This window comes from Alligator mississippiensis, chromosome 11 (assembly GCF_030867095.1).
Source record: "Alligator mississippiensis isolate rAllMis1 chromosome 11, rAllMis1, whole genome shotgun sequence".
Lineage (NCBI taxonomy): Eukaryota > Metazoa > Chordata > Crocodylia > Alligatoridae > Alligator > Alligator mississippiensis.
Window position 1 is genome coordinate 63,312,795 of NC_081834.1, and position 26,974 is coordinate 63,339,768.

The 26,974-nt window shown below is 52.0% G+C and overlaps 1 protein-coding gene across 3 annotated transcripts; it reads right to left on the minus strand.

The window, feature by feature from the left end:
* Positions 1–1,971: 1,971 nt before the first annotated feature.
* On the minus strand, positions 1,972–9,146 carry LOC132244203 (DLA class II histocompatibility antigen, DR-1 beta chain-like). 3 transcript variants are annotated; one of them, XM_059715280.1, is made up of 7 exons: positions 8,990–9,146; positions 8,380–8,606; positions 8,277–8,322; positions 4,861–5,142; positions 4,576–4,686; positions 3,055–3,078; positions 1,972–2,677 (listed from the first exon to the last, which is right to left on the minus strand). In XM_059715280.1, the coding sequence occupies exons 1-7, from the start codon at positions 9,093–9,095 to the stop codon at positions 2,664–2,666; spliced, it is 810 nt and encodes a 269-aa protein (XP_059571263.1). In that variant the 5' UTR covers positions 9,096–9,146; the 3' UTR covers positions 1,972–2,663. The 3 variants fall into 3 exon arrangements, with proteins under 3 accessions (XP_059571263.1, XP_059571264.1, XP_059571262.1); XM_059715281.1 differs by lacking the exon at positions 8,277–8,322 and having other exon boundaries at positions 8,337–8,606; XM_059715279.1 differs by having other exon boundaries at positions 8,277–8,606.
* Between the last annotated feature and the right edge of the window lie 17,828 nt (positions 9,147–26,974).

Below are 26,974 nucleotides of genomic sequence, written 5' to 3' on the forward strand. Positions count from 1 at the left end.
GTGGGGATGCGGTCAGGAAGGCCAACCACACCTTGTCATGCATCCACAGATGCATTTCGAGCAGGTCCAAGGAGGTGATCCTTCCCCTCTACGTGACATTGGTCAGGCCACAGGTGGAGTACTGCGTCCAGTTCTGGGCGCCGCACTTCAGGAGGGATGTGGACAACATGGAGAGGGTCCAGAGGAGGCCACCTGCATGATCTGGGGGAACCAAGACAGGCCCTATGAGGAGAGGCTATGGGACCTGAACCTGTTCAGCCTCCACAAGAGAAGGCTGAGGGGGGATCTAGTGGCCGTCTATAAACTGGCCAAGGGGGACCAGCAGGCACCGAGGGAGTCCCTGTTCCCCCGAGCACTACCGGGAGTAACAAGGAATAACGGCTATAAGTTGACTGAGAGCAGATTCAGACTAGACATCAGGAGGCGCTACTTCACTGTCAGGGCGGCTAGGATTTGGAACCAACTTCCAAGGGAATTTCTACCCCGGGGGGTCTTCAAAAGGAGGCTTGATAGACACCTAACCGGGGTCATTTGACCCCAGCATCCAGTCGTGCCCATAGCAGGGGGTCAGACTTGCTGATCTCCTAAGGTCCCTTCCGACCCTACCAACTATGAATCTATGAAACTCTGGCAGCCATGGGGAGGGAGGAAGCATCAGTTGCAGTTACGGGGCTGGAGACTGCCTGACTTGGCTACAGGGCCCTCTGCCCCTGGGGGAAGAGACCTAGACCCAGGCTACCCCTGAGGGGCTCTATACACGAAGGAGGGCTGTGTGGATTCAGGCCTGGACGGGACCTCAGCCCTCAGGAAATTCCTCATCCTGGGGTCTCCAGAGTGCATGTGGGAGACCCCCAGGGTCCTGCCAGGGAGGGGGATGAAGGGGCTCCAACAACTTGGAGCTGCAGGATGGGACATGGCCCTTGCTCTCCTGGGGCACAAGTCTCAGCACAGCTCTAGGCACATCACTCTGTGATGGGTTCCCCCGGTTTCTAAAAGCCCCAGCGTTATCCCTGCCCTCACCTGAAGCTCAGACGTGCCCCACCAGCCCACAGTACCATCCTTTGTGGGAAACCCTGGGGAGCCCTCACACCTTCACAGGAGTCCCTCAGCCCCAGACCCCTCTCTGCTGTCTGCTGTTTTACAAAGGAGAGCTAGACCCAAGGGACCAACTCTTCAGTGCAAAGTGCCTCAGCTGCACCGGACTCATCCAGTCAGTGCCTGATCACAGTGAGGGAAATTTTGCCAACTTAGGGAATCGCACCCTTCACCTCATTTGTGCTAGAAATGGCAGGTCCCCTTCTCCAGAACAGAATTTCCCAAGTGGGCTGATCTGATCTCCCCTTTCGCAGACCATCAGTAAGGGACAAGCCATGCTCATGATGTCCAAGGACACCCAGAAACCAACACGCACCGCCAGGAGAATGGGAAAGAGCTGCCAGGCTGGCCGGCACAGACTATATTGTGACCATGCAGGGACATGAGACCTGTATTACCATTAGCAGGTTCAAGGAACAAGAACCAGATATTCTCATGTGCATGTTCAACACCTTCACAAGCTCACACTCACAGTAGTTGATGTCCTCCAAAGCCAGCGGAAAGCCCTCAGGGCAGGGCCCAGGGACAGCCTCTGGTGGCACCTGCTGATGGGGAGCCGAGCACAGCCTGTGCAGAGCTGTGGGGTGAGCCCAGGGGAAGGCACCAAAGGTGACTTGAAGCGAGGCCTGTGAATCACAGCGGGATTGGCGGCACCCCCGAGGTCAGCCTTGTTACAGCTTCGCTGCCATTTGATTCCTGATTGCAACTCCCACCATCAAAAGGAATGTAGCAGCCACGGGGTGAGGGAAACACCAGGTGCAGTTAGGAGAGTGTGGGGGAGCCTGACTTTGCTACATAGGGTGTAAACCCACAAGGCTTCAGAAACAGACCCAGGAAAATGGAGCTCTGAAAAGGGAGGGCTCAACACACCGCAGACACTGGTGAGACAATGTATTGGTCAGAAACACCATCGCCCCCAGCAGGACAGAAACCTGCTCCTTTTCATCCCAAAGGAGTGATCCAGAGCAGTAGCAGGAACAATTAAATAGCACAAGCTCCAGCACATGTTTCAATGCACCCAATTCACCCCTCACCTGTTTCTCTCCAACAGCCCCACGGGACACCTGGGACCCCAGGCCAGGCTTACCAGATCTCAATTGCAACGAGGTGGCTACAAGCTCAGAGACCCCCCAGGACCACCCTGGCCCAAGGGTAGGACATGTGTTCCCTGGGTATTGCTGGGCTCCTCCATCCTGTCCTTTCCTAACAACATGTTTCCACCGCTCGGGCTGAGGGTGATACTGGTCCTTTCTTGGGCATATTAGCTTAAGTTGGGGCCCCACGGGAGTCTCAATCCAAAGGGCTGTGACAACTGCTGCAAACAGCCTTGTTACAACTCCCCGTGTTTCAGATATGAGTCCCCTGAAGGTCCCCCCAAAAGCAGTAGCATTTCTGAGTGCAGATGTGGTTCAGGCATAGGCAGATAAAGGGTTAATTCTGAGGAATCAGCCCCAGGGGTCCAGGTGAGGACAGAGGGAAAGTGAGAAGAGCTCCAGATACAGGGACAGGTGCCAGGAGATGGGGCTGGAGAATCACGCTGGGCAATGCAGGCCGCGAAGCTGCAGGATCTAACTGAGGAGCCCTGCAGGGAGAGAGGGGAGACATCAGCCCAGGGCAGGGACTAGCAGCACTGGGGAAGGGCCAGAGCAGGGATCTGACAGGCACCAGGGCCTCCCTAGAGGCTTGTCTGGAGCCTCCGGGTGGGGAGATGCTTTTGCAGGGCCCAGGATGCTCTGACCCTGGGAGTAGCTCTAGGTTTGGCCCAAATGGCACTAATGAGAGAGATGGAGACTCCTCCTCTTCCTCACTGCAAATGCTCCATGTTCCAGCTCCCACCCATGCTGGGCTGGGCAAGTGTTGGGGTGAAAGGGCAGGGGCAGCCCACCATGGACTCCCTGTACAGCCTGTGGTCCCTGAGGGGGAGGGGGCTTCATAGGAGTAGACAGAGATGGAAATTACCTGTCGGCTGGGGAACGGGGCGGCCTGGAAAACAAGGAGAAACATGGTGAGAGTCTCAGCAGAGGCAGCCCCTCTGAGAGATCAGAGATCCTGCCCTAGCCCTGAGGTGCAAAGCAGACCACATTAGGGACCCCACCTTCCCCATTAAAAACCCAATGACAGGCTCACCCAAACAGGGCTGGATATAGGGATTCATTGTGTGCACGTGTAGATATTTCCCTGAACTGGATTCACTACTCAGTGCTTTGGTCTCTATTCCCAGAGAACATTCAGCGAGGATGAATTCTACCAGGGTCTCACTTGTGTGAGCCACAGTGTCAGCTAGGAAGGTATGTCTGTATCTTCACTATATGACCAAGGGCAGGCAGGGAGATGTGGGCTGAATCAAGTGTTCAGTACACCCATAGACCAGACCATGGCTGTGCACATTTTGGAGGAGCCCTTGCTATGTTTTTCTTTTCTGCCAAAAACTGCAATTGAAAATTTAGGGAAGAAGAAAGTGGCGAGGGGTATCATAAAGAAGGAAACTGATTCCAATAAGCATGGGTGCAAGAGAAAATGTACTATCCTCTCATACTGCAGGGACTTTTCCTTAAGGAAGAAAAAATAACACCAAAAACTCCACGTGCAAGAAATTGCAGTGAGCAGTATGTGTGAGAAATATGGTAAGAGCAGCTTCCACTAGTTCCCAGGTAGGCATGAAAGCTGCATGGGCCCCACAGGGAGCAGAGCCAGGAGCAGTGCTTTCTCCTTTCTGCTGCTGCTCCTCATCTCCTGACTGCAGGAAAGGTCTGTTATGCTCTTCTCTGCCAGTCACAATGCAGGGGGACATTTTCTCCTTTGGTCTGTTGTAGGTGAGAGAATCCTTCTCCTGTCCCACATCCCTCCCTGACTGTCTAGGGTAATGGTGAGTCCAGAACAACTGACACTTGCAGGCCTTTCACACCTGCAGGGCTGAGGATCTACATTATATTTGGTTGAACAAAATGAGTCTGACCCACCAGCTGCCAAAGCTTTCTCTGTTGGAGCAACAAAGTCCGAGACAAGGGCAGCTGAGATTAAGGTCTGCTGGGATACGAAGTCTTCCCAGGGGCAAACCTGATTCTGTGCCAGCAGACAAGCAACAGGACAGAGAGAAGTTTGGGGCAGAAAGACCCCCCTGATACCTCAGCCCCATGAAGTCCCACAGTGGGGTACACTCAGGTGCCCCCACCCCCTTGGGACTGGCACCTCCGAACCCAGGGTCACTGCCTTTAAGCAGAGGAGAGGAAATGCCCAGAGTCAAGGCAGTGGCAGCTCTGCCTACCTATGGCCCCTGCTCTGCCCTGCCCCTTAGAGGAGGGACAAACAGTAGGATCCAGCCCCAGCCCCAGGAGGTGAGAAACTGGGAAGACCCTGCCAGACTCCAGGGCAGTTCATACTGGGGTCTGAAAGGGAGGGGAGCCTGCAGACAGACCGACAGGCTGAGCATTTTGCCCCAACAATGCCTTGGTTCCAGCACCCCAGCCGTGCCCCACTCACCTTTCTTGTTCCTCAGGTAGATGAGCAGTCCCAGAGCCAGGAAGATTAGTCCCAACACGAAGCCCCCGACCCCTGTCAGCATCTTGCTCCTGGCCGAGTCTGACTGCGCCTCTGTGGAGACAGGACCCAGAGGTGAAGGGCTCAGTCTGGGCTTCCACCCCCTGCTCACACCCCTGTGCGCTGTGGGAAAGGGGTCTGACCACGGACAGCCCTTGTGGGGCTGCACAAAGGGAGACGCGTCCCCTCCAAGATCTCAGGGGCTGCCCCAGGCTCCCAGTTTCTTACCCCAGAGCACAGTGACAGGGTCCGGCAGGCTGCTGTGCTCCACCTGGCAGGTGTAGACGTCCCCGCTCCGGGGGGTCATTTCCAGCATCACCAGGATCTGGAAGGTCCAGTCTCCGTTCTGCATCAGCTCCGTGGACACCACTCCGGCCGTCTGCTCCTGCCCGTTCTTCAACCATTTCACCTCGATCCCGCCAGGATAAAACCCCGTCACGGAGCAAATCAGTGTGTCTGGGTGGACCTGGGCCCCTGATTTTGTTGGGGAGACTTTCACCTTGGGCTTCACTGAGGGGGAAAGAGATGGAGAGAATGAGCTGGGAGAAATAGCGATTCCTCAATCAGGGAAAGTTTTCTCCCCCCAACCCCTGCCCGCCACAGTTTCTCTCACCCCTGAGCAATGAGTTTAGTTAAATCTTTACTTTGGTGCCACTATAAAACTGCTGTGTTTCCTCACATGCAGCACACATTCTTTTCCCCAAGAACAAATAACTGGACTTTGCAATGTGAATCTGAACTGAGGAATTCGGTAAGAGCAGTTTCTGGACTCTCAAGAAGCGGAGCAAGTGGGAGCCTCCCTGCTACTACTTGCTTATTTATTTTAAGAAAATGTGTTTTTCTCCCCTGATGCATGTTGTTGCTGCTGCATGTTGCATTCAAGAAAATATGCTATTTTTTTATCATTAAAGCTAAACTTGTATTGCAGTTTCTTTTTCTTAGTTGCAAATGACCTGAATCCAGGAGTGTCTTTCAAAGGCTCTGGATTCCCTTTTTCCTTCAAGATGTGAGGGGGAGACCTCTCCGTTTTGGAGGCCAAGCTCTATGGCTGCAGCACCAAGTGTCCTGTCCTGGATTAATGGCTTCCAGCTGTGGACAGCCAGGGGCTTTGCTTGGGAGTGCCAGAGAGTGGCAAAGATATCCCAGGTTTGGGACCTAGCCCTGTCCCCAGGAGACCGCATTATGTGTCTCATAAGCAGACGTTCGGGTTTTCCATTTACTGCAAAAGAATGTTGATGCTCTCCTTTAAAGAGAAAAGGTGGCCGGGTAGAGATGCAGCCCCGCATGTGAGTTCCCCTGGTCTGCTACTCCTCACCCTGCTGGTGGCGCGGCCTTACTCCATGGTGGCAGGGCTGGTGCAGAGGTGTTGGCGGCAGTGGCAGCAGTGAGTCTTGCCACCCTGCTCCACCCTCCTGTGCCAGGTCCCACCCGCTGGGCCACAAAGGCAGCTCCTGCCTGGTGGTCCGGCCAAGCTATAGCCTCATGCCCTGCTGTGGGCATACAAATCTGGGGGGGGGGGTATGTCCCCCCATACCACCCCAACTCATCACGTATGCTGTTGCCTATGGTTGGGCACCTCCCCTGCCCCATACAACCCCCTTCCCAATATACAGAGGGGCTGCAGCCTGGGGGAGGGGGAAGTGAATTGAAAGTGGGGGCACCAGCAGGACTGAGGTGCATGGGGGGTTGCCAGGAGAGAGGGAAACTGGCAGGGATGGGGGGCTGTGGGTCAAGAGTGTGGGGCACCAGTGTGGATGAGGGACTGCGGTTCGAGAGCAAAGGGACTGGTGAAGATGGGGAGGTGCAGGTCAGAAGTGAGGGGCATCGGCAGGGCTAGTGGGTTGTGAGTCAGGATTGAGGGGCACTGGTGGGGACGGTGGGCTGTGGGTCAGGAGTGAGAGACATTGGTGAGGATGAGGGGTGCAGGTCAGGAATGAGGGGTACCAGCAGGGCTGGGGGGGCTACAGCTTGATAGTGAGGGGTACTGGCATATCAGGGCTGCTCAGTAGCACAAAGCACCGGAGGGGCGGGGGGAGCAGCTGCAGCTGGACCCACATCCTGGTGAGTGAAGGAGGCAGGGGAAGCTCTCATTTTCCATGATCAATGACCAAAATCAAATGCCAAAATATAGAGGTATTTAGATGTTATTTTATTGTAAGGACTGAGGCACTGGCTGGTTTCCAAATTGGTTTAAAACAGTAAATATCTCAATAAACCTTGTGTGCAGCTGACACCTCTATATACAGGGGAGTTTCATTTTAATCATGGAAAAATGTGGATTTGGGGTTTTTTAATCAGAGAATTTGGGATTTTTAAACGCAGGACACCAGGACCCCGGCTCATCTGGATGAGATTCCCGTTACCCCTGAATGCAGCCACTTGCCTCATGCCAAGAACAACAAGCTTGTCTTGTAGGAGATGAGCTTGACCCTTCTGGTTTTCTACGCTGCTGGAAACGGGACGTTCCCCAGGATCTGGGCAGGCAAAGCTGTCTGGGCCCAGGAAACCCCCAGCTGTGGTGCCCCCTCCCACACCGCAGGGACCTGCCCCCGCCCCAGGGAAAGGCTCCACAGGGCTGAGTCCCCTGGGTCCTGCCTGTGGCGCGAGTGCCCCTGCCTGGACCCACCTGCAGGCCTTGGGCAAAGCTCTTTGCAGGGACTGGTTTCTAGGGCAGGGAGCTCTGATCTCAGGCACTGGTGGATGCTGCGCAGCCGGCCCCCGGGACCAGGGCCCACAGCCACTCCCCAGCCAAAGCAGTCCTGCAAGTGGAGACGGGCAGAGCCCCTCTGACCCCACAGCTCCCATCACTGCATCGCAGGCCGTGCCTGGGCTCCTGTCCGTCCTCACCATGAGTTACCCCTGCGCCCCTCCCCCTCCCAGCCCTGGGGGCCTGATGCTCCTGGGTCACTTCTGCAGCCCCAGGTGTGACCTGACTGCCCCATGGGTCGTGCCCCCACAGTGTGACAGTGTGACCCCAAGTACCACCCGGCACCCACCACGTGCCCCCCACACCTCCCCTGGGGTCTGCACTCCCACCTCCTCCTGTGCCCCACCATGTCATTTCTTTCCCTTCCCCGAAACACCTGCCCCTTCCTCTGCCCGCGCCCCATGGCGCAGCTCTGCCCCTGCCCTGGCGGTGTGGGTGGAGGCAGATGTCCCTGGGCAGTAGCGGGGATGGATGTGGGGAGGGGGACTTGGAAAGGCTCCCCTGCAGTTACTGGTGCTCACCACTGCCCAGCAGTGTGGGGGCTATGACTGCTGCAGACCCCGGGGATGCACCAATCCTGACCATGGAAAAAGTTGGGATCACGCGTGTCCTGGTCCCTCCCATCGCTCGTCCACCCATGTCCCCTCCGGTCTGTGTGGGCACGGGCTGGGAGCACAGTGAGGAGCGGTGAGGGAAGTGTCGCCCCAGTGCCTGCCCTGCCCCCAACCTCTGTGGGGCCAGCAAGGAGCCGATCCCGGGGGACTCACCGCTGCGGTGCACCACAAGGCCTTGCTCCGCTGTCTGGTAGTTGTGTCGGCAAAACCTGTCCTCTGCGCCCGGCAATCACCCCAGGGCCTGGCCCTGCCCCCGCCCCCACCGCCACCGCCACCGCCACCGCCTCCGCACCCAGCGACGGCCCCAGACCCCGGGGACTCACCGCTGCGGCCGATCACGTGGCCTCGCTCAAACACCCCGTAGTTGTATCGGCAGAACTCACCTTTGTGCGTGCTGATAAAGTTCTCGTACACCCCGTAGTTGTGTCGGCAGAACGTGTCCACTGCGCCCCGTGCATCCTCCAGCACGTCCTTCTGGCTGTTCCAGGACTTGGTCTCAGGCTCCCCCCACACCGTGTCGGCCACGTACACGCCCACGTCGCTGTCGAAGTGAACGTCCTGCCGCCTGTCCCAGACGTACCTCTCCAGATACCTCACGCGCTGGGTGCCGTTGGTGTAGAGACAGTCCGCCTTGCCCTGGAAGAGGAAGTGCTCTGTGGGGGGAGGGACAGAGGAGGCGGGTCAGGGTCTCCCCACAGCAGACCCCCGGGGGGCAGAGTGCCCGGGCACTCACTGCTCTGGGATCACAGGGGGCGCCCCCCCCCCCGGCCGTCTGCCCCCCTCCTGCCTGCCCCCCCCCTGCCCCCCGATCCTGCCCCCCCAGTGACCCCACCTCAGACCACTGCCTGTGCAGCACCCGGGTGTCCATCGGGGGTCATTGCTCCCCCGCAGCATCGCCCGGCCGTGCATTGCGGTCCCTCCGCACAGAAACCCCCGACATCCCTGTCCCTAAAGCCGGAGATCGGTTCCCCTTGCAGGAAAGCCCAGAGCTGCCGCGGCTCGAGGTCCTGCCGGACCCACCCCGAGCCCTGCTCACCTGGGGGCTCCGTGCAACGAGCCACGTGGGGTCCCAGCACCGCCAGTGTCACCAGCACAGCCCCAGCCCAGCGCCTCCCGGCCCCCGGCATCCCCCCGGGCCCCATCGCTGCGCAGGACACACAGCTGACACCCCTCGATGTCCCGAAATGAGAACTGCTCTGCCCAGCTCCGAGCACCAGCTCCCAGGACGCTGCCCAGCCCCGGGGACAGGACAGCACCAGCCCCGCACACCAATCAGCATCGGGGCTGAGCGGTGTCATCTGTCACCAGGTAAAGCCGGGCTCAGCAGGGCTCCGCTCCACACTTGTCCCGGCTGCAGCAGAGTCGGTGCTTGGCCCCAGCACCTGCACTGGCCCCATGGCAGCTGGGTGGTGCTGGGGGGAGGGGGGAGCCCAGGGTCCACATCCACAGAGGAGTCAGTTTTGCTCCCAGGGACCCACCCCAGGGGGAAGCCCTGTCTCCAGGGCTCAACCACCCCAGGGCTCCCTCAGCTCATCTCCCAGATGGTTCCCAAACCCTGACTTCTCCCCTCCCCTCTGCATTTCCCCCTCACACCCAGGGCACCTGGGCAGGGCTGTTCTCCCCATGTCACAGGTGGGAGCTGAGCCCCAGAACTGAACAATGCTGTGCAGTGCGGTACATGGGGCATCTGGGGCAAAGTCAGGACCTGTGCACAAAAGTCCCTGGCAACCTTCAGGACTGTGCACCCATCTCCACTCCCTGCCCCTCTGCCCAGCCTCCTGTGGCCACACAGTCCCACAGACGGAGGCAGCAACTGGGTGCTGAGGGTGGGCAGGAAGGGTGCGCGCTGAGGAATCCCATCCACTCTGTGCACAAAGGGACTAAAGAGGGGTGCAGGGCTGGAGGGGTTTGGTCACTGGGACCAGACTGGAACTGGTGAAAGGCAGGGCCCCATGTCCCATCTCCCCTGAGCCCCATCCATGGTACCTGCTGTCTGGTGGGAGTTTGTCCATCTCCTCTGGGCTGCTGCTCTCCCTGCCATCGCTTCATCAGCACAAGGAATTTCTCCCATTAGCGGATCCCTCCCAGCCCCTGCTGTCTGCCCAGGGGAGAGTTGTGTGTGTCCCCACCACCCTGATCTCTCTGTAGCTGCCTGACCTTGTGCCCAGTGCAAGTGCCCCCAAGAGAGGAGCTGGATAGAGAATGGGGCTTCCTCTGGGCCTAGCTGGCCCTGTGCACCCAGCTGGCAATGCAGAGCACCAGGGTGGTCAAAGCCACTTGTAGTACAGGGTCTTGGACACCTGGACCAATGGTTGGAGCAGGAATGGGAGCGGGGAAGTGGAGCCCCCTCTTTCCACATGCTGAGCCTGTGCTCCCACCAGGAGCTGGTGAGGGGGCAGGAGAGGGACCTGTTGGGGAACATGGCCCTGCAGGGGAAGGCTGGGGCCCAGGCAGCCCAGGGCTTTGGGTAAGGAGATGTGTTTTTTGTACTTCACAACCTCCATGGAGTGGACCACAGACACCCCGCTCCCCCCAGCGGGACACTCATGTGCAGTATACAGGAGGAGCAAGGACTTCTGCAGGGACATCCCAGGGCCACATCCAGCTGAGGAGAACCTGGCTTGGCCCGGCCCCATGATTTTCCAGTGCCTGTCCAGGAGTCAGGCATGCCATGGGGGTTTCGGGAGGGGATATTCCCCCTGTGAGTCATCACTGGACCCTGTGCACCAGCAGGCTTTGGTTTCTATCTTCACTCCTGGGAGGACATTGGGGTTTTGTGGGTTCAAACAGGAAAGTAACTGAACATGGGCTCGTGACCCGGTGCTGAGAAGTGAGGTGCTTCTCTAGGTTATTGCGGGGCAGGGGGCTTAAGGTGGGCAGTGTTGGCAGGTTCAGGTCTGGAGGAGGAGCAGGGCAAGGGGGTCCCTGTGCACCCAGCACTGGGGAAACCCCCCTGGCAGAGTCTGGCACTTGGGAACCCCTTGACCACAATGTGGAGTCTAGGGAGCACCTCTGTGGTGTTTGGAGCTGAAGGGACACTGGTGCCCCCAGCAGAGGAGCGTCTCTCCCCAGTGCCGGCAGCCCCAGGACAAGGATACAGCTGCAGAAATCAGACAAGTCCAGCCTTGGGATCTCCTGGCATCAGGTCTGCCTGGTAACAGGTGACAAAGCAGCTCTGGTGCATGGGATTGGTGCAGACCCAGAGCAGGGAGCACACCCACTGGAAAGTCCCTGACCCAATCTGAGCCCTGGTTCCCCATTTCCTCCCCTATTTCCCCCGTCCCAGGTTCCTGGGAGCATGGACAGGGAACCGAACCCTGGAGAGCCCCTGGCGCCAACCCAGTGTGGGGGCGGGGAGCAGCTCCCAGAGGCTCAAAGCCACATATCGGGGAGCAGCCCTCAGCCTGGAGAGGTGCCAGGAGTGGTGCTAGGGTGGCCATGCCTCCTTTTTTATAGAGGATTGTCCTGTTTTCTGCTACTCTGTCCTCTGTTGATACGAAACTGGATGCCTTGATGTCCTCTATTTTTCACCACACTATTGAACTTCAGATTGTTTGTCTTCATTGGTTAATATATTTGTCATTTAATTAATCCTGTGTTTGTATTGGTTCTGTGAATGCCAATAAAGATCCTATTTGTCATGCTTCCTAATGGTCCTTACATTACGACTGTGTCTTGCGGTCATTAAACGTTTGTCTTCAACATCAGTTTGACATTACCCTTAATTCAAAATGCCCAAGCGAAAGATGTGGTTCTCATGGATTAGCACTACATTTAGTTAAAAAAAAAAAAAATCACTATGCACTAAATGTAACTCCTCTATTCTTGAGGTACCTCGATGGTACCCTAGCGGTGAAGCCAAAACAGAGCAGCTCAGCAAGCCTTGTCTGGAGCAAGCTGCAGAGGAAGGCTTGGTAGTAGAGCGCATTCCCTGCCTACATTTGCCTTGTGAGACAGTATCTGGCACAGCCAAGAGCATGCACACTGCTATGGGGGCTCTAAGGGGACCATTTTCTAAGGCTTAATGCAGCTGTTGAAGTCACCGGCATGTGAACAGCAGTTTAAAGTGGGAGGATGTGACTGAAAGCTGGGGTTTGTTCAAAGGCATCTTTCTGAATGCCTCAAAACCACAATGCAACAGAAGTGAGAAAGTGAGCCATAATCTGGCAGTGTTAAATGCAGAGATAAAATAAACCTCTAAATCTAGGCACAGAAGTTGCATTGGTCCCTGGATAAGTTGTGCCTGGGTTTGATCTGGGATAAAAACATCCTGGATTGATGTGCACACACTTCACTCGTGTAATCAGGGTTTAGTGAGTGGCTGAATGCAGTGCTGCTTTTCAGTCACTGATTTAATGATGACATCCCAGGATAACCATGCAGATGCATTTGGCAATATCCTGGGATAAAATGTTACTACCTCTTATCCAGGAAACTTTGTTAGGATTTATCCTTGGCAGCGGACATGGACATCTGCAGGCTTGTACTTTGTCTCAGGACAAAACAGTTTGTCCCAATTAGATAAATGTAATCTGTCTGCAACCTAAGAGGATGGCAGGGAAGGGAAGTGGCAACAAATGTAAATTAAAGAGCCCCAAAATGCCAGTCTGGGCAGCAGTGGGTATATGGTGTCTCTGGGAGAGATGGCTGCTTAAAGCCAGAGCTCTAGGGAGAATCCAACACAATGCAAAGGCCTCGGTTCTTCCTTTTAGACTCAGAAACATTTTCCCCTACATGTTAGAGGGTAGCCACACATAAAGAAGACTGATATATGAGAAGGTTTCTCCTCCAAAGATCACAAGAAAAAATTGTGAAGCAAAAAGCTGTCTCTGGGCACGTCTACACGTACAATCAATGTACATGAATAAACTCCAGAACTTATTGTTGTGGAGCATTTTGCTCGTGGGTGTGCCAGTTGAATGTGTGCAGCACATTGGAGTTCAGTCGGAGCAGCCTGGGTGTGAAGGGGACCCAGGGGGCAGCCTGACAGCCAAGGCTGCTCTGACCGGGCTCCATGTGCAGCAGGGAGGGGGCTGGCTGAGGCAGGAGGGTGCTTCAGTGTGGAGCTAGTTGGCAGCCCCATCCTGTAGCATCCTCCTGCCTCAGCCGGCCTTGTCACCATCTACATGTGCACCCTGGCATATGAAACCAGGCCGCCCCAGGGTAGTACTTGTGTTTAACAGGACTACCCTGCAGCAGCATTTATCAATCTACTGAGACCTAACAGTGTTGCACATGTAGACGGGGCCATTTTACTGCACAGTGAACAGTGTGCTGCGCAAGAAACATCTTGTATAGACTGCCCGAGGAATCACCAGTGATGCACAGCATCTAAGGTGCCCCGTCCATCTCAGCAGCCCTGGGACTGACTTCATTTGTCTCGACTCAGAGAAGCAAAAATGAAATGCAGCAGGAGGGGCTACACCTTTGCACTTCTGCTCACCCAAGAAAGACAACAGCAAATCACAAAAGATACAGCAAAAGGACTTCAGAGTCTCAGCAGACCAAAGCTGCTAGAGAACAACTCTGAAGAACAAGCACATTTCAGACAGAGATGTTGAACCCCTAAATTAGAATCCAGCCTTTCTAATGGGCCTGGCAACAGGGCAAGGCCTGGCAGAGGAGTTACATTTATGTTATATAAAACATATCAGTAAACAGGTTTGGCTGTCAATAAGAAGTGTCCAGAGTGTCAATGAATAATACATGCATACATATACATACACATATATACATATATATACACATATATATATCTACACACACATCTATACATACACACACATATGTGTATATACATACACACACATATATACATATGCACACACGTGTATATACATACACACATATACGCACACACATATATACAAATAAACATACAGATATACACACATATATATATCTACACACATATATCTGTATATATACACACATGTATATACATACATTATATACACATACATATATACACACACATACATGTATATGCACACACATACACATGTATACATATATATACGCACAAATATATATATATATCAGATAGATATCATATATATATCAGATCTCTCTCTCTCTCTCTCTCTCTCTCTCTATATATATATATAGATCAGATATGCAGATTCTATACCTCAGATCAATCACTCACATTCATCTCAGATCAATCACTCACAAAGTGTATTAAAAAATGTGTATGCGTATGTATAAAAAAGTAGAATCTGCAGCCTATCTTCAAGCCTGACCACGTTCACCCATAGCTTGGTGTCGTCTGTGAACTTGGCCAATGAGCTCTTCACCCCCATATTCCAGTCATTGATAAAGATGTCAAAAAGCACTGGACTGAGCACCGACGCCTGAGGGACACCACCGGCCACTTCTCACCAGGACGATACAGATCCATTCAGAAAAACTCTCTGGGTCCAGCCTCGCAGCCAGTTTCCTACTCACCTAACCAGCAGTTAAGACCACAATCCTCCAATTTTCCCATGAGAACATCATGGGATATCAGATTAAAGGCCTTTTGGAAGTCTAAGTATATGATGTCGACCATCTCTCTCTTATCCAAGTGGTGAGATACCTGGTTGTAGAAGGAGATAAGATTGGTAAAACAAGACCTGCCTGTGATGAAGCCGTGCTGGCTGTCGTTCAGAATCTTACCTTCCACAAGTGTATCGCACATAGACTACTTGATGAACTTTTCCAGGATTTTCCCTGGGATTGAAGTTAAGTTAATTGGCCTGTAGTTGCCCTGTTGAATATTGCTACAACATTGGCTCTCTTCTAGTCTACAGGGACCTCCCCCAAGTGCCATGAGTTTTGGAAGAGTTTCGCCAAAGGTCCCACAACGACCTCAGCCAGCTCCTTCAGCACTCTTGGGTGAAGTTCATTCAGTCCTGCTAAGTTATAAATGTTTAACTTTTCTAACTGATCACTTACCAGCTCAGCATCAATAATAGGAAGGCAGTCAGTCCCACCATGCCCACTCTGAACCTTATCTTGCATGATTTTCCCCTTGGTCTGATGAAATACCGAAGAAAAGTAGTCATTCAGGAGTTCATTTTTTTCCCTGAGTGTCAGTAACCAGCTGTCCTTAGGTATTAAGCAGTGGCCCCATGCTTCCATGGGTCTTCCTTCTGTTCCCTACATACCTAAAGAAGGATTTTTTATTGCCCTTGATTCCCCTTGCTAACTTAAATTCAGTCGCCACCTTAGCTTTTCTAATCTCCCTACAAGTGCAGGCCATTGTTGTATAGTCCTCCTTGTAGACTGTCTCAAGTTTCCATTGTCTGTATGCCTCTTTCGTCTTTTCAAAAGAACTGTGAAGGAGTAAACATGGATGCGGCAAAAAGACCCGGAGAATGCCACTTTCGGAGCCATTACTATATTAAGATGGAAGCTCCGAGATTGGGGAAAGGCGGTGGGACAGGAGTTTCAAGGGGAAAAAAAGTAGAGACTGAAAGAGAAAAGAAGGAGGAAAGAGGATCCTCAAGGGATCCTCATCTTACATGAAACATCTCACTGCGCCGGGAGAGAACGGAGCGCCGAGGAGAGGGGTGGGCTCCCGAAGAGTCAAGCCCCATGGGACACATCACATGCTGCACGCCTGGAAAATAAAGAAAGAAAAAAAGTGAGTGAATTTGACTCGGACTATGTCTGATTACCCTTCAAGAAGAGTCGGGACATCCACTACACTCGGGATAAAAGGTCGATTCATAAGTTATCTGGACAAGTGGAGAGTAAACAGAGAGATTTGAAGACAGAGGAACGTAACGAGAATAGAAGAGCAAGTGAACCAGAACAAAAGAGACGTTGCTTAAGAATACTAAGTTCTGGTCATCCAGGTTAACAGTGATAGCATAAGAGCATTATATAAGTAGAATTACTCAGCTGATATTACAGATAAGATTAAAAGAAAAGAAAGATACAAAAGACAGCTTCTGCCTGAAACTGAAGGAAAGCTGTACAGAGTGATAAAAGATAAAAATAAAGACAAGTGTTAATCTGAATCAGACTGCAAATATATATATCGGCGAGCATGTGCGGATATTCAGGGAAGCGATCAAGATATTTTATCCATAGTACCTGGACCCCTATTAGAGACATACAAAAAATAACAACAACAAATCCCCACAAAAAACCAAGCCCAAACTATATATAATAACCCTCCCGACTAGTGACATAATAAATTAGAGCATATAATAGTAACATCCAAGATGTGGCAGGCAGGAAAGTTGGGGTACCTACAGTTCGTTGGGAGATCATAAGAGGGTACGAGGAGGCATCCTAAGCACAACCACCACAAGGACCATGATATCCCTAGTAAGCCAGCCCCTCTGCTACCTTTCCTCCACACAGGAATGGTCTTTTTTTGTGCTTCAAGGATTATGTCCTTGAGGAACAACCACTCTTCATATACTCCATTCACCTTCGGCCCCTGGTCCCGCATCACTTCCCCTACTGTTGCCATGAGCCTGTTGAAATTCATTTTTTTGAAGTCCAAAACTTCAACCATGCTAGCTGCTTTGTCTGCCTTGTGACGGACAGTGAACATGATGATCTTGTGGTCACTCTTGCCAGGGCTATCCTGTATTTTCAAGTTACTCACCAGATCGTCTCCTTTGGCCAAGACCAAGTCTAGGAGAGCATTACCCCTGGTTGTCCCTTGCACTTCCTGAGTCAAATAGAGCTCTTCAATACAGGTCAGGAAGCTACATGACCAATTCGAATTAGCCAAGTGTTCCTCCTTAGCGATGTCTGGGTAATTGAAATTGCCCGTGATGACCATGTCCCGCGTGTGCAGCCTCTGCCAGTTCTTGAGAGAACTCCAGATCGAACTCCTCCCCGTGGTGCGGTGGTCTGTAGTATACACCTACACTTAGTTCTCTCTCACTGCGCTGTACCCCCATCCCCTGCATAGTTTGACCCAGAGGGTTTTGAGCCGCTCTTCTTTGGAGGTGATGTAAGCCTTCAAGGAGGTGTGCTTCTCCCCCGCATAGAGAGCTACACCTTCACCTTCCTTCCCTGCTCGGTCCCTCCTGTGCTGGGTGTCGCCCTCTCTGGCTACATTCCCGTTGTGGCGGGCTTGCCGGCTTCGAAGAAGTTCAAAAGGATCGGTGGGGTGTATCCCCTTCCCCACCAAGCAGGTGATGGCAGGGGGGAGGCTTGCCCTGCCCCTACCCAGGGGTGAGGTGAAGAGGTGGACCAGAGAGAAGACTAACCCCCTCTCTCTGATTGGGGGCACAGCCCTGAAAGGGAATAAAAAGGCAACGTGCCCGGCACATGGGTGGCTGCAACGAGGGATGGAGAAAAGGGCAAAGAAGAGCTGGCAGAGCTGGCCAGCAGGGCAGAGCAGTTGCCCCGGAAGAACCCAAAGATGACTCATGGGACAGGGAACAGCAAGCAGTTGTGTTCCCCAGCTGTACCATGAGGGGGCATGGCGTCAGTGCACAGCCAGTGCGTGGAGGGTCCAGGAGTGGACTGAAACCCCAGACCTGTAGGCAGCACCTTGGGTCTCCAACCCCTGCATGAGGCAGGACACCCGGAGCACAGGCAGTGCATGGAGGGTATGGCAGTGCCCAGTGTTGGAGGTCTGAGCTGCACTCAGCAGCTCAGACCTCCAACCCCTGCATGAGGCAGGGCATGCAGTGCACAGATCAGTGCACAGAGGATCAGGGAGTGGATCAAGACCCCGGAGCTGCATGCACCAGCTCAGGTCTCCAACCTTCACACAAGGCCCGGCGTGTGGGGTATAGGGGCCATTGGTGAGTGGGACGGTGCACCGGGCCAAGAGAGGGCTGGAGGCCAGGAGAGCCTTGAGCAGCTGAGGTCCTCATGCTGAGGGAGGAGATGCCTCGGTCTGAGGAATGAGAGCAGCCTCGTCCGGCCTGGGAGAGTTGTGAGCTGCCTGGGAAGGGAATCCCCACAGGGGAGGGTTTCCCACCATTTCTGTGGCTAGCTGCTGGAAGGGAAGCCCCCGATGGGGAAGGGCTTCCGGGTTTGCCGTCAGACCTTGGGGGGATTCAAGCAGAGTTACAGGGGGGCACAGGGCATTGGGGGCAGGGTACTGCAGTTTGGTGAGCGAGGGGCACTGGCAGGGCTGGGGTCAGTGGGTTGGGAGTGAGGGGCAGCAGCAGGGCTGGGGGGGCTGTGGCTTGGTAGTGAGGGGCAACAGAACGGGCAGGGGCACCCCTCGGGACTGGCCATGGAAATGCTCCTTTGAAATCCCTCATTCATGACGGGCAGTTGGCTAGTAGACTTAGAAAATAATTCATCAAAATGTGAAACGTCATCCCTGGATAAAACTGTACCAGTTAAAATGAACAGTCTAGGTGAAATTAATTTTCTATTCCAAACTACCTACTAGTGCCAACAAGTCTTAGATGCATGCAAACTATGAGAAATACATTTATTTTGCAAAATAAGAAACCAAGATTCAGAAATCCCACCCCACAAAGACCTCTGCCAAAGAGGGGAAATCGATCAGTCCAAATATTAAATATTACTGTCAAGCCAATCATCTTAAATCTGATATATTAGACAACACCATTTCACAATAAACACTGGGTCCAGATAGATCAAACATCCTATCCGACAGTCAAACTTTAACATATTACCATGGCTAAAGAAATCTTCCAGGCCAAATTTAATATATAAAACACCCATTTATGAGAGTCTCAATGAAAACTTGGGATAAAGCATAAAAGAAATTAACCATTACCTCTATCACCTATATATAATAATATTGAATTTAAATACTAATAATTTATTACAAAGTTTTAACATCTGGGAACATATCACTATTATAAGTTTTGGGCAACTATTCAAATAATATAGATTTAGGTCTTTTGAAGAAATACAGAGGTATGACAGGAGACATTACAATCCTATCCCCTCCCCATCCCCATAGCTTCCATTGAGACACTAATCAACACATGCCCAAAATAAAGGTAAACCTAGATAGAAATCTAACAGAATTTGAAAAAAAATATTGATCACAACTAGGAAACGTATATGCCTATCGTCTGTATTTAAAAAAAAAATAAAATTAAACAGCTTTATAAAAAATACAAAGTTTATAACAAAAGGACTTGACATTGGATCAGAAATTAATGCTGGAGAACAGGAACAATCTGGAAAAATGGTCCTCACATATCCATCTGCATGATGATAAAAATTATTTTGAAATCCCATATTGATGTGGTCTCACCCTACTTGGACGTCAGCCTTTGTAGGCAACCCCCAGCATGGGTGCAAGAGTGTGACACGTGAAGGCATTTTGCTTGGCACATGCGCCGTGGGGCGGACAGCAGGGAAGGGGCCAGAGTTGCACTGCCAGAACAAGGAGTGGGCCTCCACTGTGTGTCCCTGGCACACCAACATCGTACAAGTTGAAGTTATGGATGGTTTTGGCATTCTGCCCAAAAATGTTGTCAACCCCTGCTTTAGGCTGTGTCTAGATAAGCACTGCTGTGCAGTATGTGGTGCTACAGACTTGTCTGCAGTCCCACGTACTGCACATTCAGGCATTTCTTGCACTGCTACCTTGTGGCTTGGAGGAGGAGGGCACGAGAGATCTCCTGGGGTCAAAAAATCCTGCACACAAAAAAAGCAGCATGTTGCACGTGGAGGCAGTGTGCACCACCAAAAACCAGAGACTTGGTGGCCCAAGCCACACTGTGGCTGACAGCTCACTACAGCTTCCCTGGCCCCCAGGACAGGCTGCTGGGGCCAGCACAGTTGCTGCCCCAGTATCCCCGACCCCACCCGGGGTAACCTGGCACACACCAGAGGGTGTGCGGCATGGGTGTTCCCTGGGGACAACTAGTAGCAACACAAGGCAGTAGTGGTGCTAACAATGCGAGTTGTCCCCAGGGAGCCAAACATCTGCACTCATCTGGACACGGCATTAGTGTTCTTCTTACTGAACCTTCTTGAGAGCTCTGCGACATGAGAGTCATAACCAAAAGACTTATAGCTCTATCAAGCCTTCAGTCAGCACAGATGTAGTTCGGGAATCTTCTGGAAGGGCTAGACATTTTTAAATCTGCAGGTCCAGATGCCCTCCACCCAAGGGTGTTGAGGGAGCTGGCAGGGGTCATCGCGGAGCCCTTGGCCCGGCTGTATGAGCATTCGTGGTCATCTGGCCAGGTGCCGGGGGATTGGAAACTGGCTAATGTGGTCCCTATTTTCAAAAAGGGGAGGAAGGAGGATCCAAGTAATTATAGGCCTGTAAGCCTCACCTCGGTGCTCGGGAAGCTCTTGGAGAGGATCATCAAGGAGCACATCTGTGGGGGGCCTGCAGGGGAGATCACGCTCAGGGGAAACCAGCATGGGCTCATCAAAGGCAGGTCCTGCCAGACCAACCTGATTGCCTTTTACGACGAAGTAACTAAATCCTTGGATGATGGTGTCACCGTGGACGTAGTCTTTCTAGACTTTAAAAAGGCCTTTGACACTGTCTCTCACCCCATCCTCATCAACAAATTAAGTGACTGCGGCACTGATGCCTACACAGTTGGACGGGTAAAACATTGGCTGATGGGGCGCACCCAGAGAGTAATGGTGGATGGGTTGTACTCAACCTGGCGAGATGTGAGCAGTGGGGTACCCCAGGGCTCGGTCCTTGGGCCCGCACTGTTTAACATCTTCATCAGCGACTTGGACGAGGGGGTGGAAGGCACGCTGTCCAAGTTTGCTGATGACACTAAGATGTGGGGCGAGGTGGACACACTTGAAGGGAGAGAGAGGCTGCAACTAGATTTAGACAGACTACAAAAGTGGGCAGATGAGAATTGGATGGGGTTCAACATAGACAAATGCAGGGTGCTGCACCTTGGGAGAAGGAATCCACAGCATACATACAGGCTGGGGAGTTCCCCTCTTGAAAGCACAGAGGCGGAAAGGGATCTTGGAGTCATTATTGACTCCAAGATGAACATGAGCCGCCAATGCCAGACCGGAGCCAGCAAGGCCAGCCATACCTTGTCATGCATCCAAAGGTGCATCTCAAGCCGGTCCAGAGAGGTGATGCTCCCCCTCTATGCGACTGTGGTCAGGCTGCAGTTGGAGTACTGTGTCCAGTACTGGGCGCCGCACTTCAGGAGGGATGTGGCAGCCTGGAGAGGGTTCAGAGGAGGGCCACCCACTTGGTGAGAGGGCAGCAGGACAGGCCCTATGAGGAGAGACTGAGGGACCTGAACCTGTTCAGCCTCAGCAAGAGGAGGCTGAGGGGGGACTTGGAGGCTGCCTACAAGCTAATCAGGGGAGATCAACAGCCAATAGGTAGAGCCCTTTTCTCCCCAGCACCACCTGGGGTGACAAGGAACAATGGTCATAAGCTGATGGAGAATAGGGTTAGGTTAGAGATCAGAAGGCAATTTTTTAGTTATGGTGACCAAAAACTGGAGCCAACTTCCCAGGGAAATGGTTCTCACTCCTACCTTTGGCAAACTCAAGAGGAGGTTGGACAATCACCTGTCTGGGGTCTTGTGAACCCAGCATTCATTCCTGCCTGTGTCAGGGGGTCAGGCCAGATGATCTGTTCAGGTCCCTCCTGACCCTAGCTACTATGACACTATCTTCTAGCGACTGCAAGAACTTAAACTGCAAAACTCTGGAAAAGAGTGACAGCCTTAAAATCACCAGCTGGTTTCAAAAAGTTTGGAAGTTTTGAGTAATGGAAAAATTGTCCCGTTAAGGCTGTGTTCTACAGCGGGGAAAGGGGGAAAGCTGCTTACTTAGAAAACTGATGGAAATTCTTGGAGTTTCCAGAAAAAGAAATTTCTCCTGCCTCCAAACCAGAAAGTTTTAGAAACGTTTCTGAATGTTGAAGAAAAGAGCAAGTTCTATGAGCTAACACTTAAGAACAGGGAGTCAGGCTCGATGATCTATTGAGGTCCCTTCCGACCCTAACATCTATGAATCTATGAATCTATGAAACAAATTTGGAAGGACTGTGAAATCCTGAAGACGAGATGAGAAGAAGATAGTAAGCTTTGTATTATGCAGAGTTCTGAGGGGGAGGTACAGGGGTGGTGGAAGGACATGAATTATTACATACTGTGAAGGAACCCACAATCTGAACTTTGATCGAATCATAAAGGAACGGTTAGAGATTGAAAAGAAGAGAAGGAAAGAATGCAAGATTCCTCCATGATCATTGACTTGGACTAAGAGAGCAGTGTTAATGAAAGATGTCTGTCTGTATGTATATTTTAGGGGATTGGCTTTGGCTTTTTACTATTCAATTTGTTATTTGATAAGTTGGATTTGTCAATATATAAAAGTTAAACATATCAAATAAGAGCAATATTGGCCAATACCAAGGGAAGCCAAAAGGAATCAAATACTGGCTACTGATAAGTTTTAAAAAAATGTATTACACACACACACACACCCACAATCCAATTGTATTAATTTCTGCAGGGCAAGCCACAGCTGGTGAAGCTGTAGTTAGCAGTGAGGAAAAGGCAGAAGTATTGGTAGCTCCTTTTGTGGTGTGTTTATTGGAACCAGGAAGAAGGATGTATCCATCCTGTACGCTGTTGCAGATGGAAAAAGCAAGCTGAGAGCATGCAACAAAGGAGGATGTAAAATATCTGCTAAAATGCAAATGTTTGAGTCAGCAGGCCAAGATCAAGACAGCAGAGAGTCTGAGAGGACCTGGCTGAGGGGTTCTCAAAAAGACACTTGTGTCAATGTTTCCTAGGTCTTGAAAACTAGAGAAATGTCCTGGTCATGACAAGTCTTCAGTCTTCAAGAAGGGTCAGAAGGATGGCACTGGGAACTGTAAATCCGTAGCTTAAGAGCCATGCTGTGTAAGCTGGAAGAGGTGGTTCAGGAGTATCAATAGACTGAGGATTAAAGACCTTAACTAAACTCCTTGAACTTGCCAGGGGTGAGCAAAATACAGTTTGGGGGCCAGATCCAACCCATGAAGTGACTTTGTCCAGCCTGTAGTGGGTCCTTCAGTGTTGCTTGGTCCAGGCACCATCTGCCACGTGGCATGTCCCGCACTGCTGGGCATGCACCATGTCCCACACTCTTTGGGTTAAGGCAGCTCCATGGGTGGACTCCATTTCCCTGCAGTGGCAGCTCCTTCTGGCTGCCACCACCACTGGTGCCAGCCCCATGGAAAACAGACAGGACCCACACAGGCAGGGCACAGCCTAGCCCACCCCATGTTGGGGGGTCTGGGTCCCTCTAGCATGCTCTCTGGACCCCTGCACATTCTCTGGACCCAGCTATAATGAGCAGCGGTGGCAGCAGAAGAAAAAAGTGAGACCTGGATCCCACTCCAGGGCTGCTCCTCCCTACCGTCAATGCTGACACCACCAGCACCATCTCTGGACGACCCCAGGCCTCTGTGGCCAGGGGGGCAGTGGGGAGGCGCCACTCACACCCATGCCAGCCCACCAATGCTCATGCAACCTCCCCAACCACCTGTGGCCCTATTCCACACAGGGAAGTTTGGTAAAACTGTTCTGTCTGTGGGTGGGGGTGGAGTGCTGACCTGGCCCGTGGCCAACTCCCCAAAAATCCCCATGTGTCCCCCAGACCCAAATAATTGCCCAGTCCTATACTAACTGATACGCTGGCCATGTAAAGAAGCCATTGAGCTTTGGGGCTGAAACTGCCCAGATTCATTAGGGCAAGGTGGGAAGGAACAGAAACTTCCCTATGGCTTTGTGGCCATCTCTGACACTGCTGCTGTAGGAGAACTGTTGTGGAAGACAGATGCCCGTCACAAAATTATGAGGCCAGCTGTGTTAAAGCAATGAGTTCAGGGACCCCTTAACATAGCCACATACACGCTTCTTCTGGGTCCACACCTTCTCTCTGCTAGACAGAGTGGGGGAAGGGGAACCTTTGTCAGTCAAACCTTCATTTTTCCAGAATGCTTCATGCTCATACTTCAGCAAAAGTTGAAAGAACATGAACCATGGTCCTTTTCCCTTCAGGCACAGTTGTTACTTCCATTATATATCCCCCTTTGGTGTTGTCTATGGGAACATGTCAGAGAAAATGGGACCTATCAATGAATGCTCTTATAAATGCCCAGGACACGTGCATTCTTTATTGGGGTCTGGTGGGTACAAGGACTCTGAACTTTCTTTCTGCAATACTTTCCTCAACCTAAGGTAATACAACAGTTTTCAGGCTTGAAAGATATATGAAACATGTTATGGGTCTAGTTGTTGCAAGCAAAGTGGGTAATATGGGTACACACGCAGTGCACACTCCCTTGGAGTTTGTTCCAATCCAGTTGCTGTGGCCACCAGTGCAGGCCATCCTTTTGAGCAAGAACTGGAGCATTTCAATTCTTGTTAATTGTTTTGGGTCTTTCAAGCCTTCATAAATCAATTTGAGAACTGAGTTGCGTCCATTTGGTCTTTTGAGCCCTTCTAAATCTAAAAGATTTTGCCCAGAGGGGAAACAGTGAGCTCAGGTAGATGCAACCACTATCACAATCAAAGGAGACAGGTGAGCTGTTCCAATGCATGTGTTACCTCTGTAGCCATACAAACCTTGCCAAATTGCTACAATTTAGAGAGGAGAAGAGAAGACTGGGGGGTACAGGTGTGTGTGGGGGGGGGGTCGGGGGGGAGGGAATTTAATAGCATCCTTGAGCTCCCTGAAGGGTGGTTCCACAGAGGATGAAGCTGGACTGTTTTCTGTGGGCACATGATGCCATGGGACCATAGCTATATGGTAACAGCCTGTCACTATGGTGACACAGTGTCGTCAAGCACAGTGATGCCAATACAACATCACTGTATGGACAAGCAACCTTGCTATTGCACATCACTACAGCAACGTAGCTGCTAAAAAGAACCATGCACCCCTGGGATGTCGCAGTAACAGCTGTTACTGTGCCATCATTTAGTATTACCTTAAGCAAGTAGTGAATGATGCACAGTAACAACCACACCATGGGGGGCATGTATAGATGCATCCAGGAGTGCCAGATGACAGAACAGGAGCAATGGTCTCAAGTTGCAGCAAGTGAAGTTTAGATCGATACTAGGAAAAATCTCTCAAGAGGACAGTAAAGCACTGTACAGGTCACCCAGACAGGTTGTCAACTCCATTCTTAGAGGTTTTTAAGACCCAACTGGACAAAACCTTGGGTGGGATGATTTAGTTGGGGCTGGTCTTGCTTTGAGCAGGGGGTTGGTCTAGATGACCTCTTGAAGTCCCTTCCAACTCGAATTTTCTATTATTCTAACTTTAGCCTGCTTCATTCAGGGTCAAAGCTGGGTGACTCGGCTGGCTTGTATCCACATGCACAGTTACAGCAAAACAGCTGATCCATGCACCCAACTGAAAGCTCTCCATCTCCGGCTGAAGTAGCTAATAGGTACATTGGTCCAAACCCATTCATTAGTCTCCCAGCAGATGAAGCTCTCCTCCACCCCTTTTCTCCCCACCCCAGTTCTTCCTGGTTGGTGTCAGATTAAGCTGGTTGAGTAAAGGACTCTCTGAGATTTGCAACTGAGACTGCAGAGTCTCAAGGAGGATGAGATGTAACAGAAGCAGAAAGCTCGGTATGACATCAAGATCATGCCTTGCTGCTATAAGAACAGGACTGGCAGAGAAGATCCCATCACTACAGAGAAAGTGGGAAACCCCCTAGAAGTCACAGGAGCTGTTCTGGAGTCCGGGCACAACGGCATCAACAAAACCCCATGCAGGTCTAGCAGGGATCACAGGCAGGGTGGTCGAGGCAGCTGACGCCTTCCATGAGTCACGAGGCTGACGGGCCAATCTTAGATGTAGGTGCCTGAAAGGCATTTTCTCAGAGCATCCTCCAGGGCTGGGAGTTGAGCTGCAGGGATGAAGGACTCTATATCCCCATCTTCTAAGCCTGCAGGATACACTGAATCAGTCCAATGTGAAAAATAGGCATCCACTCTGCGCCCGATCCCTCTGCAATGAACTGGGCTCTAGGGAAGGCCAAGTCACTGCTGCATTTGGGAGGGCTCTTATGTGGAAGTAGCGCTGCCGCCATCCCCCGCCCCCTAACCCCTGCTCCTGTCAGGAAGCAATAATGGGGGATCTCAGGACCTGAATTTTAAGCTTTGTGCCAAAGTCCCTAGGGTCACATTCCTTGGAACGGGGTCTGCACAGAATCCATGGGTCTGGGAGACGCACACTTTTCTAGGATTGCTTCGAAAGGGATGAACAGAGGGTTACACTAGATTTGACTCTTTCCAGCCAATTTTACCAAGACGTGTTACAACTCTCCTGTGATGAATGTGTTAATCGGGTGATAAATTATAAATTACCACACATGCAAGCTATTTATTAGCAAATAACGATATGCAAACCTGGTGATTCAGCCTCAAAGATGTCACTTGTAAAATGTTGAACATTGATGCAGCAGGTCCGTATGCAGCTTGTGTGGAGTGTTATTGGTGTCTGCTGTAACCCTGCCCGGATGGAGTCTGCCAGAGACTGATGATGCTGCCGAGAGCTGCTGGAGGATTGGCCCAGACTGCAGTAACTTGCAGGCAAAGCATTGAAGAGGAAGCAATTCTGAGAAAATTGGACCTTTTCTTGAACAGGGGTGGGGGTGATGCTTGTGTCCAGTGGTGCAGACTTCCCCCCTGAGCAGCGGCAGATGCTCAGCCACTACAGGGGTTAGGAGTGCAGAGCAGTGGGGGAAGGTCTGAGCACGAGGGGAGACTGGACCATGGGTTCCCTCTCACCCTGATATACCAAAAAGTCGGGAGCTGGGGTGACAAAGCCAGGTACACATGGGAGTTAGGATTTAGGTTGGGTGCCCTGGCTAGTACTATCAATGCACTGGTCAGTTTAGAAACCTAGGCAGGGGCTCCAGGGGGTTGAAAGATGGGGTTGGCACTGGGATCTGGCTTAAGGAGAGAAATAGGGGCTGGAGGGAAGAGTTAGTACCAAGGGTTATGCTTAGAAGCAGGACCCAGAGCCAAGATTTGGGCTGCTTTCACCTTTAGGAGACTCGGGTCTGTGTGCCCCCTCCAGTCGAGGCAGCCCCAGCCCT

Excerpts from the sequence above, each read along its gene's own strand:
- LOC132244203 (XM_059715279.1), bottom strand. The coding sequence starts at position 9,095 with ATGGGGCCCGGGGGGATGCCGGGGGCCGGGAGGCGCTGGGCTGGGGCT. Across the intron at positions 5,143-8,276 it reads CCACGTGATCGGCCGCAGCG|TGAAGCCCAAGGTGAAAGTC; the intron begins GTGAGTCCCCGG and ends TTTCCCCCTCAG. Across the intron at positions 4,687-4,860 it reads CCCTGTCACTGTGCTCTGGG|AGGCGCAGTCAGACTCGGCC; the intron begins GTAAGAAACTGG and ends CTGTCTCCACAG.